Genomic DNA, 13,181 nt, shown 5'->3' with positions numbered 1-13,181 from the left:
TTTTTTAGACCTCTTTTCCTGCATCCATGCTAGCATAAAATGACACAAACATGTTCAAAATGCTGATATTAGGGCTGAGCTTTGATTACCATGAACATCAGATCTTTGCCCCTTTACTGCTGCTGACAATCACAGGATGTCATCAAATGTTGACTTTCTCAGCGGGTTAAAGATAACTAATCAACATTTTGGTAAATTTAGCTATACAATTTGTTATTTCATTAGTATTTTAATATTTTTTTACTGATTATGAGGGGAAAAATATGAGTTACTTGAACATATTTGTAAGAAAAATCAACTACTAAAATAAACAAAAATCTTGAGATTTCATCAACTTAAATCTTCAGAAAAAATAAGTGATGCTTAAACTGACCAAATGTGAAGCAAAATTAAAAGAAAACTATTTTCAGACCAAAATATGTAATTTTAAATCCATGAAAAACGTTGAGATTCGACAGTTTTACCCTTGATTTGAGTCAAATAATAATAATTTAGACTTTCATCCATCCATCCATCCATCCATCCATCTTCTTGTCCGCTTCTTCCCTGTCGGGGTCGCGGGGTTGCTGGAGCCTATCCCGGCTACTGATGGGCGAAGGCGGGGTTCACCCTGGACAGGTCACCAGTCTGTAGCAGGGCCTCAATCACACACACATTCACTCACACATTCACTCCTAGGAGCAATTCAGAGTCACCAATTAACCTATGAAGCATGTTTTTGGACGGTGGGAGGAAGCCGGAGTCCCCGGTGAAAACCCACAAATGCACGGGGAGAACATGCAAACTCAATTTAGACTTTCCATTATTAATTTTCCAAGTTCTTAGTTCTTTAATGGGGCAAGGAAATTGGTAAAGATATGCAGGTAAAAATTCCCCATCAAAGCCTAAATATGCTTAAATTACTTTCAATAAACACATACATTTAGTGTACAGCACGACTTTGGAGAATAATGAAATTATAATTTATTCATTCTGTCCAAAACAAACAAAAACAGTGAATCAGAGTGTTTTCAGATAAAAATAGATTCAATTTATTCACACAAACATTTACAAAATACACTCTTCTTCAATGCATCAGTGTGTTGTGAAGATGACAACTGTAAGAAAGACATCACAAAGACAGGTCTGATAACACGCCTCACTGCTCTCAAATGTTCATAGGCACATGGAGTTAAGAACAGACCAGGCTGAGTCTGTGTGAGCAGGAACCAGAGCACTCGAGAGCGCCACCAGCTGTCCGGCGTGTCAACAACAAGAGAAGTGAAGAGGAAGAACAGCCTCACAGCAGTAACAGTTTGTGGTCAAAGCAGCCTCTTCACACACATGTGAGCGTTGGTGCTGATGACTGATTGTTGCACTGTAGTGTCGACCCTCTTAAGGCAGTCAGATGAGTTGAATGGGTTTGTGTTTATGTTTATATGCACATGGAAGTCTGGGCAGTGGCGGACTTAGCAGTTTGGGGGGCCCAGGCGAACAACAACATGGGGCCCCCTGCAGCTGTTAGGTTAATTATTTTAGCTAGCTTTTACAAAAAAAAGGCAAAATAAATAAAAATACTTTTTAAAAAAACATGACATTTTCTTGTAAAATTACATTGTTTTTACTAATAATCTTACAATTTCATTCTTGTGAAAATTTGACTTTTTTCATAATTTTCAAACTTTATTGTTGTATAATTTTGACTTTTTTCTCATAAATTTACAACTTAATTCTTGTGCAGATTTTATTTTTTTTCTCATATTTTTACGACTTTATTCCAGCATAATTTCAACATTTTTCTCAAAATATTTTCACTTTTCTCGTGAAATTTTGACTTTTTTTCATAAAATTACAACTTTAGTCTCATAATTTTTTTCCGTTTTTCTCATAAATATATTACTTGATTTGTTGTAAAATTCTGACTTTTTAAAAAATAATATTACAACTTTAATCTCGGACAGTTTGAGCTTTTTTTCTCCTAATTTTACAATTTTACTCTCATGAAATTTTGACCTTTTATCATATTGTTGCAACTTTTTCCTCACAAAATTTTCTCTTTCATCTCATAAATATATAACTTGATTTTTGCAAAATGTAGTCTTTTTTTCATTAAATTACAACTTATTTTCGAAAAATGTAGTTTTTATTCTAATAATTTCACTATATCAGTATGATTTTGATTCTTCTCTCATTATAGTGTGATTTTTCTTGTACAATTTTGATTTTTTTCCCCATAATTTTACGGTTTTATCCTCGTAAAATTTTGACTTTTCAAGATTTCACGAGTTTATTTGCGCAAATTTAGTCTTCTTTCTCATAATTTTACAATTGTTTTCTCATTAAATTTCGACTATTTTCTCATAATGTTGTCTTTATTCTCATAACTGTACATTTCTTTTTCTCATAATTTTACAACTTTATTCTAGTATAATTCTGATTGTTGTTCTTTTTTCTTGTTCTGTCTTCTTGCAATTTCAGAAGTGCAGCAACAATTTTTTTGGCTTTCTCTTTGCCTTTTTCTTTTTCACATTTCAACGCTCAATTTTACTGCTTTTTTTTTGTTTTTATCACTTTGAAAAGTCTTTCTCGGCTTGCTGTTGATGGAATATTCCATTGCTGTAAAAGAGCTGGTGGAGGACGAAACACTTTAACCTGAGAAGTTTTATGCCATTTCAGTGATTTGTTTTTTATGTTACAGTTAGATCATTATTAAAGACATGTTTAGTCTCCAAGCTCCGCCACCGTCACCTTATGGTAAGTCCGCCCCTGAGTCTGGGTATGCCACAAAAACAAAACTTTTTCAACCTGCTGTTTCTCCATAAACCATTAACTGTCTGTTATAATAGCACACTATTGAAATCATTCAAAGTATTGATGTGCATGTTGACATATTCATATTCAGTTGTGGCCTAGTCAAGGCATTGTCATACTGCTATTACATGTTCCACACAATAAATGTACTTTCCTGAAAAACTAGTACAAAAAGTCTCTTATCAAAACATTTGACTGAAATGCGTATAAAACATTAAAAAGTGACAACACTCACATGAACTAAAACAATAGGCGATATGTCTACATCTGTTGTAAAACCCTCAGTTCTGTTGAGTCATGGTCCGTGGAAAGATATGTTACAGCATGTGCTTTTATAAGTGCAAACATCTCCCTTATTTCCAAATATTCGTCCTCCTGCAGCCGCTCCGGAAGTTCTGTCGTCTGACTTTTCCGTGTTTTTGAGTTGTCCATCCGTAAAAAAAAAAAAAAAATCTCTCCTCTCAAGACTCAAACTCACTGTCGCTGCTGACAGAGATCTCCGGAGTGGAGGCTCTTGTTCCGGCGCGCTCCGTCTCTGTGCTGCAGTCGCTGGCCTCAGGGCTGCCCGGGTGCTGAGGGGAGGTCGGGAGCCGCTGGGAGTGATGCTGGCGTTCCTGAAAGGAGCCGTCGGTTGATCCTTCGGAGGGCAGAAGGGAAGGATCCTGCTGGAGCCTGGAGGGATGAGGGAGAGATATTAACACTGTCATGAGAGATACTGTGTTAAGTCCATGTCTTTCTATGGTGTCAGTACCTCTTTAGCCAACCTTCTATTAAGGGTTATCAAACTCAATTGACCTTGGGGCCACTGAAGACTGAGTCTGGGCAGTATGGAGTTCCTTTTGTGCCAAAAATATGTTTTTGCGTCCACTGTCTATGTCTTTGGTTCATTGTTTGAGTCTACTGAACAAGTTTATTGAACATTTGTTCATGTCTAAGCAATATCTTCTGTGTGTCCTGTGAAACGACAGGAGCTAAGGACGCTAGCAACTGATGACCAGATCCAACAACAATAGCAAAGGTTTTAAGCATTAAGCAAGCTGAAACATTCATCAAAGAAGCATGGATATGCAGAAGATTCAGAAATCAAAAATCTACTCGCTTGCACAACTTTCCAATGGACTTAGAAGTTAGACAACAGCGGTTCAGTGCAATTGGCATTGAATCCAGTGAACTCCGTCCTGGTGATGGATTTATGAACATATCACTCAGTTTAATACATTAGCATTTATTATCTTATGATGTTAGAGCCATTTTACCCCTGAGAAACTGAACACCTTTGGTCCTGCTAACCCTCAGCTGTGTTGTGCCGAGATATGGATCCCCTGTCGCTGGCTTTGTTGATTTGTTTTGTAACAATCATAATGCAGCCGGGCGTCATATACAGAGAAGAAGACCCATTCACACACACATTCACACACTGGTGGTGGCTCCGCTGCCGAACACTGACGCCAACCTTCCACCAGAGGCGGGAATCGAACCCCCATCTACCGCCCTACCACTGCACCACGGCCACCCTTCAAAGCAGGGGTGTCAAACTCATTTTGGTTCGGGGGCCACATTCAACCCGTCTGATCTTAAGTGGGCCGGACCAGTAACATAATCCCAAAATAACCTTTGGTCAACTAGTTATCTATAGCTTTGCTTTGTTCTGTTTTTTCTCAGTTGGATAAAATCCCTCAAATAACCTAGTAGTCTAATCACTTATTATTATTATTTTTATTATCTTTTTGACGACATTTTGGTAATTGTAGTGTCACACCTGATCATTTAACAGCAACTTAACAGCGGTGAGAGAAACAAACTGTGTGCCCTTACAAAGAAATGGTGTTTATTTTTCGTGATCTCTTGTTATACCCATATTTCTTGTTCGTTGGTTCCCCTAGTGGTGAAATTGGGGATTGCAGCCAGTTTTTTTAATAACCATAACTCACCACAGGAATGAGCTAAAAACTTGCTTTTTTTCCCTCCAACATCCTTTTCGTTTTTTTATTTCTCGTCATGACTGGGCCGGATTAAACCATCTGGAGGGCTGGATGTTTGACAACCCTGCTTTAAAGCTTAAAACGAGGAAACTGTAACTGGTCGCAATGTTTTTTTTTGTTTTTTTTTTTGAGTGATAAAGATTTACTTCAGATTTCCCTGTCGACGAATTTCGGTTTTGGCCATTGACATCTGCACCAAGGTCCTTGTGGGTTTTCAGGCTCTACATACTAAACCAGTTGACCTTTGACCAACCAGTGACTTGGACTTGTCCAGTGTGAACACTGTGGGCTAAACAACTGGCCCATTCTGGAATATGGTGAACACAGCATTACATGTGCATGTGTCAGTCTCTTCTTTAGTTGGATAACAAAGATCTACCTGTTCTTTGCAGATGCTGCGCGGTCTCGTTGGCGCCGATTCTTGAACCAGTTCCCAACTTGCGTCGGCGTGAGCCCTGTAGCCTGGGCCAGGTGGCGTTTCCTGGATGGGTTGGGGTACGGGTCTTGGAGGTACCACTCTCTCAACAAGCTGCGAGTCCTTTCCTGGAGAAGATTCACAGGACCCGTTGGTCTGATTCATGTTGACATGAAAGCGTGATGATGTTTTAAACCACAGTAATCTCATCACTCTCAAATGATGCTCCGTGTAATCATATAAGGCTGGATTAATAAACAGATAAACACCAGCTGCATTGAAAGAACATAACAATCTATATCCACTAAATTGGATTATGGTAAGGGGCTTAATAGGCTGTTAGACCTGCAACCCCTCTGGAGGTTTAGCATTAAAGATTATAAGTTTGTGAAACACTTCTGCCTCATGAGGGATGTAAAACATGCAGAGAAATCTTTTTAAAAATTAAATTCATTATATAAACGTGTAATTTTTGTTGCATTTTGATGCCAGGATGAAAAAGAATTTGTGATGTTGACTTCTCTCTTCACTTTATTACCATTTTGAGACTTTTTAAAATTTTATTTATACTCCAAACCAACTAAAATTCTCCAAATTCTTCAATTTCTTTAAGACAAAAAGGGTAATTTGTGTTCAGTTGTTTATTTTATTTTGGAAAGTGATGTTTAAAACCACAGTTTCGTCACATTTTAAAGCTAAATTAAGCATTGGGAAGATTTGAAATACCTATGGAGCGTCATGTTTGGCATGTTTGCTCGTACCGTAGCTCGGATTCCTAAAGCAGTTTAAAGCTGACGGCAGAAGGCAAGAGGATAACTGTGGCTCTAACCATTATCATCTTAAGAGCTCAAAGACCAGGCCGATTGATAGCATCAGTGAAGTTTAAATTGCTCTCTGGGTATGCCAACTTATTGGAGTAAATTGCGCCACACCCTCAATAAAGGTTCATATGAAGTTGTTTACCTTAAAGCAGTGCGTCTTTTGCTCGCCGTCCCAGATGGTGCGGGGCAGAGGGAACTTCTTGCGGATGCGGTACTTTTCCACGGGTCCCAGAGGACGCCCCCTGAGCCTCTCCGCCTCCCTGTAGTGTGCATCCAGCCACAAGTCTTGGAGCTTGGCGTGCGACTCGCGCGTAAAACGGTGGCTCTGGAGGATCTGGTACAGAGCCTCAAAGTTCCCCACGTGGAAGGCGACCAGCGCTCTCGCTCGCATCACCGACTCGTGCCGGTTGAGCGCCTCTCCGGCTGAGCCGGGGACGGCGGCGGGCAGGGACCACAGGAATCGTCCGAGGCGCTCAATATCCCCGGTCTCCTCCAGATTCTCGCACACCCGAGCGACCTGGTCCGGCGTGAACATAGGCAGAGGGAACATGCTGCCGCGTAAAACAAATTTTCTGTGCGTAAAACGAGTTTTCTGTGCGTAAAATGCCTTTTCTGTGCGTAAAATGCCTTTTCTGCGCGTAAAATTGTGTTTTCTGCTCCCCCTCCGTCCGCGCTCTCCTCTGTTCCCGCAACTTTGTTGACACCTGCAGCCTCTATCTCCCACCTTTCTTATGTAACCCAGTCTTTCCTCGTATTCGGTGAAATCCTTCAGGGAAGCCCGCGGTGGCGGCTCCGCATTTAGAGAAGGAGAGACAAATGAAGAAAGGGGACAAGTAGTCGTCAGTATTTATAGCTGGATACAATTAGCATCTCTGTGGTTGTTTTGAGAAGGATTATACATCCCGGCCATTAGCCTCTTAGCGGGGGGCGGTGTGTGCAGAGGTGCCTGGCTGATCAGCTTGTTTGGCTTAGCCCGAGGATACTCTGACTGCCAGTATCGGTGCAGTGAGCAAACAAGTGAGGATTGGTGCATGAGATGGCCGGATCTCCATGAGATGAGCTGGACCTTCACTGCAGGAAGCCAAATGTTTCAAGATCATTTTACTCTCATGTTGTGCCACTTCTGCATAAATCTTATCAGATGAAATCACAACCACACTAGGGAGACGCCATAGTGCCATGCAGATGAGAAGTCATCACATGCATCCAAACATTTGGCCTGGGGTGCATGTTGGGGCACAAAGCTGCAGGGATCCCCCACCTGCTAATACCCATGTAATTAAAGCAGACATGGATTGCACATTGGCGACCTCTTGTCAGGCCGGCGCATAATGAAAACGCCCCTGGACATCAATGTGAACCAAGTCAGGACACGGAATTAAAGATCTGCTTGTTTCAATCCTTCTGATCTCAGTATAGCTCATTAATCAATCAGTCTGTCTTATTCGTTAGCCTAAACGTTCACACACAACACTTCATTTTAAGGTGGCTTCAAGGAAAAGCAAATGTTCCACTGTTAAGATATCACATTGCTTCTCTACTACTAATGCCAATCCCCGGCGTGACTATTGATTTTTCAGAAAGGTTGCAGTCAGGTGAACTTTTGTCTGGCCTCTAAATGACGCTGAAGGAGCTTAAAAGTTGTCTGTCTAGAAGAGAAACACAATCCTGACTGAAGCAAGTGGAAAAGTCCTCATCTTTTTCTGATATAAGCAATTTCATCTGTCCCTGAAGGAGTCTACTTCATGATTTTTTACTTGGAAGAGTCTCACACCGGGCTCCCAGGTGTGACGCTGGAGTGGTCTAGCTACGGCTCTGCTGCCAACCCCGTTAAACCGAGAACTCTCGTAGGTTCACACGATAACCCGCCATTTATTACGATTTAGGTTGTTAATTGCCCCAACTTCACAAAAAGTACTGCGACTCAAATCAGACAAAAATTGAAACCCAGCGAAACAGATTCAAAGCACCATAGAGGCCCGATTGCGAGGTTACATGGGATCGGATGCAGTGGAGGTTCCTCTCACACTTTCAAAGTTATGTAAAGACTCTGGGGATCGCATTGAAGCCATAAAGTTTGCCGTGGGACCCCAGTGTAAGGTGTGTATTCAGATTGGAAACGTCCATTGAATCGAGTCTGCTTAACCTTAGAACACTTTCGCCATAAAAAGTTACACCATCACTTTTGCTGGATAATTTTTACGTAATACAACATATGCTACACCAAAAAGTCATTACTGACATTTAAATGTAAACTTCTGTGCTTCAGACTGCACCCACGTGAAGGAAAGCACAGTCACATGGTTTACCATTGTGACAGAGGACTTTGTTCCAATTAAAAAAAAAAAAAATGCGGACACACTTGCTCTAAAAATGACCCTTCAAATGGAGGGGTAGGAAGAAGGGAGGAATTCGGACTGGGACTTTGTCTTACACAAAGCAGCTGTACACAATGCTTTACATGAAAATAATTAGTGATGGTAACCTTTTATATATACTATTATAAAGTAGGACGATGTGCAATTTTTGTTTGTGCAAAAATCACAAAAAAGGAGAAAATAACTACTTGTCAAGATAATATTTCATTAAAAAAGCATTTCTAAGATAAGAAACAGTGTGATTCTTGTTTTATTTTTATAATTTTTATGCCTTTAGCACTTGTGGTCTTGATACTGAAAGTTAAAGTTAAAATCATACTAATTGTCACACACTTTGATGTGTGAAATTTGTTCTCCGCATTTGACCCATCCCCTGGGGGAGCAGTGAGCTGCAGACACAGTCAGACTCGGGAACCATTTGGTGGTTTAACCCCCCAATCCATTTCCTTAGTGCTGAGTGTCAAGCAGGTAGGTCCCATTTTTAGTCTTCAGTATGACTCCGGCGGAATTTGAACCCAGGACCTTCTAATCTCAGGACAGACACTCTACCACAAGATTCACTCTGAACATAATTGTGCTTTGAGTAAAAGCACAATGTAAAGAGATCTATATCCTAGAAAACATTTTTTTAATATATTATTTGGGCCCAAAAAGGTATAATCATTATTAAAAGCTCACTGGGAACGCTTTTACACTAGATCAAAAGTTGATCAGTGAGACTTTAAGATGCTTTAGGGTACAGACTCCACAATATGTTATTGTGATTTGATACTTGTTAGATTATAAATCTAGATTAAAAGTCCAGGTTGAGTTAGTGTTCTAACGGAAAAGGGGGAGAGCTGTGTCATGCTCGGTGGCACAAAAGGGGAGAAAATATGAGCTCAGCGGAGATCATGCTCTCGGTAATCTGACCCGTCTAAGTTTGAGACACTTTGCACCACCACACACTACCCTTCATTACCAGAAACCCCCCTGCCCAATCTGTTTAAAACTTTTGAGATCAGACTGAACCAAAATCTGCTTAAGCTCACTCAAGCTGTTGGAACAGGATGACTAACACCACAGTGATGGGATGAATAGATTATGGTTATAAGGGGGCTGCTGAATAATATATTTGGATTATTAAGATAGAAAAATGTGGAGATAAGGCAGGTTTTAAAACAAAATGAATAATTTTAACCAGTTCTTAAAATTCTTAAAAAATGCAAAAATACTAAAGATCTTTTCTGTTAGTTTTTCAATATTTTTTTTATTTATTTAAAATATATTTTTTAGAATAATACATCAGAAATAAAGCAATATAACAGTATTAATTCTAAAACAGAAATCTGATAAAGGTATTAAGCCGTAATATATTGGGAATAATCACAAATGTTATGCCAGTCAATAAAAATTACAGGATTCAGCCCTTCAGATTTTTTTAATTGGTAATTTACTTAGTAATTAAAATCATTAAAATCAATGAAATACCACACAAAAATGTACAAATAAAAATCTAACGGTATTCACTGCATTGTAACTGTTTGTTCATCCCTCCATCCATCCATCCATCCATCTTCCAAACCTGCTGTATTTCCATATGGGGGTCTCAGGGTTGCTGGAGCCTATCCTGCCACTAAGTGGAGAGGAAGGGAAAATTCTGTACAGTCCAAGTACAAGAGTGGATATTTTAGAAATATTTAATATTGTCTTACAACATTGTCTACAAAAATCTATTGATCACAACTAATAAACTATTGTAACTATTTTACTTACATGATTCTACACACCAAACTCAGTATGAATACAAAAAACTGTTGCTTTCAGGTCAGAATTCTTTGTTTCTTACTTAGTATTTTTCAGCTTTTTGTTTTGAAAAAAGAAGTTTGACATTTCATTCAGTTCTTGGTGATGGCGTCTTGTTTTTCTCTTGGTATTTGTTTTAATCTGAACAGATTATGAACAATTAGAGAGATATTCTGATGAAATGATGGCTCTTTTGTTTGTAGAATCTTTAGTATTTTGTAAGATCTTAAATTCCCACAAACAGAAAACACAAAAACTGTCTTGTAAGTAAAAGTGATGCAATGAGACAGTAACTATATTGTCTTAAAACATATAACTGTATATATTATTTTATCTTGGAATACATTTATATGTGAATACTGCACAAATAAGTAGCTGTGTCATACCTGTGAGTTAATAAAGATATTAATTTAATCAGCAATGGATGTCTATGTCGACCGAGCGTTAGCATTAGCCTAAACATTAGCATCAAGTTAGCAGACTTTAGCTTTATGTGAAAAAATCTATATTTTTATGAATTGATTATTGATCTAATAAGCTTAAATAGATTCTTATTGATCAATTCATTTTATCAACCCAGCCCACCCTAGTACATGTATTTGGAGGGTGCAAAATGTCAAAGTGGTGCAAGTCTCGTAAATCTTGCTCCATGATTTTTTTTTTTTCACAGCTCTATTTCGATATATGAAAGACTTGGCATCTTATAATTATTAATTTCTCCTTCATGATCCAAATCGAAGTCCCTGATAGGTCAAAGTTCAACTGCTTTAATCTTAAATGGCTTTATGATTTCTACTTACAGCCCAAAAACAGACTTAAAAATTTGCGTAAGAGCGCAAGAGTTTTGAACATATATGAATGTTTACATAAACTTTTCATTGGAAGTGGCCACTTGAACGCAATGTGAATCTGGCTTTACACAGTCAATAGCGAAAGCAAACCAATACAAACATGCTTGAACCGAGTCCATAGGACTATTACACTGCGAAAGCAACCCTAAGCTGCTATTAAGTTTCGCTGTCCCTCTATTTACAGCAGCGTCTTTAAACCTTTGGTGAAAAGAGTCTGTAAAAAGTAATTTATTTTGAAGTAAATATCAGTCAGACATTTTATTTTCCAGTAAAGTTGTGATATCCATTTATAAATTCCTCTTTTACATCTTCCATAATTTTATCATCCTTTCACTGAGCGGAAAAAAGAGGGTGCAGGAGTGCTGGCAGACGATGGGTAAAAAAATAGACTGCTGTGTACGCTATCCCAGCAGCTTGCAGTTACAGTGATTATAATTATAGCTGCTAATTGAATATGAGGAGAGGGGGAAGCTATGTTAATGTTATTAGAAATTTGAATCCATCACACAGACACACAAACACACTGTGACCCTGATTGGCGGGATCACTTTTTTTGGTGGGCGCCCCTCTTGGCATAATTAATCAGCAGCTTAAAATAACCCGCTTATATATAATATGACCTGTTGATTTTGACAACAGGCGAATCAGTGGGGATGCATCTGCGTGTGCATGTGGGTGTGGAAGTGGGGGGTGGGGGGTAATACATCCTGTATAAACCCACACCATCACAATTAACAAGAAACTGGGAGGAGAAGTAATTAGTATTATCTGCTTATCACCATAATTCTAAGGAAAAAGGGGTTAAAAACACAATAGCAGACACCCGAGTGCATGCACACACACACACTCGTTGCACTAAACATACACTCACGCACACACTAATTCCCTCCAGGCAAATGTGTAAGAGCTAATTACAAGCTCATTTACAACTCAATAGCCGTATCCTCTCAGACAGGTCTATCCTCTTGCGTCTTCCCCTCCCCTTGTCCCAAAAATACTCTATTTAGCTTTGTTACTTAAGTTTGCATTGTTGCCTCTCTGGGCATGCGAGGGGGGGTGGTGGCAAACAAGCGACTAAATTGATATGTATATGTACAGATATAGCACAACAGGTCGACGGGACCAAGAGGGAGAGCTTCTGAGATAATGATTGAACAAAGTTGAACAAGGAAGAGCTGAAAGGGTGCACTCATATTTACGTTTTGGTTCTTCTTTCTTCCTTTTTTGTCAACTTCCCTGTTATAAAAAAAGGGGAAAAAAACTCTATGAAGTTAATATTTTATTCATACTATATTGTTCTTGTTTTTGCACAATTAGTGGGACTGTAGTTGCCAACTTGTTAACTAAAAACAGGGATTTTTGTGTTGTACTCCAAAACCATAGATGATGTCAAACTCCAGGTGACTGGTTAGTTTTCCAAATGAAGGTTGGTTCATCCTCAGAAGACATGTCCCATTTGCATGCTCTTGTGAAGCCATGAGAACAAGACAGTCGTTTTTTTTTTTTTTTTTGGAGCTGGAGTGATTGTGCCCCCAATGACGGCACCCAGGCAGCCAACAGCTGGTGTACCAGCATAGTGAGCTCCACTACCCAGGAACTGGTAGCCGGGGCGGCAAACACACTTGCTCTACGGATCCTGGTAGAGCTGCTTATCCCTAGCTCGCTACGCTGTCCACCAGGCGGCTGGCTAGCATAGCGGGTGCAATCACCTGAGCTCTATAGGTTCTGTGACAGGCTGCCGACCTGTCCAGACTGTATCCCGCCTTCCACCAACAGTAACCAGGACAGTCTCAGGCAACCCCACTGTCCCAGCAGGTTAAGAAAATGAATGGAATCCTCTCATCGAGTGGCCATATTGAATTTTTATTTCTGCCTTTTGATCGAGTCACTAAAAACATCACGTGACCAAAGCTGAGTCCCTGATTGGTTGGTGAATAGTGGTGAATGCACCACTAGACACATGGGCGGGCAAGGCAGGAAGTAAACGATCTTCTGATCAACCATTCCACTTGTGCACCAGAACAGGGTGTAATACATTTATACCATTTTTGTGTAGAAGAAACACAAACCTAGCCAGACCTAAGCTGCATACTGTACATACAGGCAGTGGTAACTTCTGTTCACTTTCAATTAAGTCTATAAAAACACATGTGAACCCA

The 13,181-nt window shown here is 39.6% G+C and overlaps 1 protein-coding gene across 1 annotated transcript; it reads right to left on the bottom strand.

Moving 5' to 3' along the window:
• Positions 1-2,530: 2,530 nt before the first annotated feature.
• six7 (SIX homeobox 7) lies at positions 2,531-7,563 on the bottom strand. Its single transcript, XM_024288250.2, has 3 exons — positions 6,151-7,563; positions 5,152-5,315; positions 2,531-3,462 (listed from the first exon to the last, which is right to left on the bottom strand). The coding sequence occupies exons 1-3, from the start codon at positions 6,556-6,558 to the stop codon at positions 3,252-3,254; spliced, it is 783 nt and encodes a 260-aa protein (XP_024144018.1). The 5' UTR covers positions 6,559-7,563; the 3' UTR covers positions 2,531-3,251.
• Between the last annotated feature and the right edge of the window lie 5,618 nt (positions 7,564-13,181).

This window comes from Oryzias melastigma, linkage group LG18, assembly GCF_002922805.2.
Source record: "Oryzias melastigma strain HK-1 linkage group LG18, ASM292280v2, whole genome shotgun sequence".
Classification (NCBI taxonomy): Eukaryota; Metazoa; Chordata; class Actinopteri; order Beloniformes; family Adrianichthyidae; genus Oryzias; species Oryzias melastigma.
The sequence above is the reverse complement of the archived record's forward strand: the minus strand, read 5'-3'. Positions and strand labels throughout refer to the sequence as shown.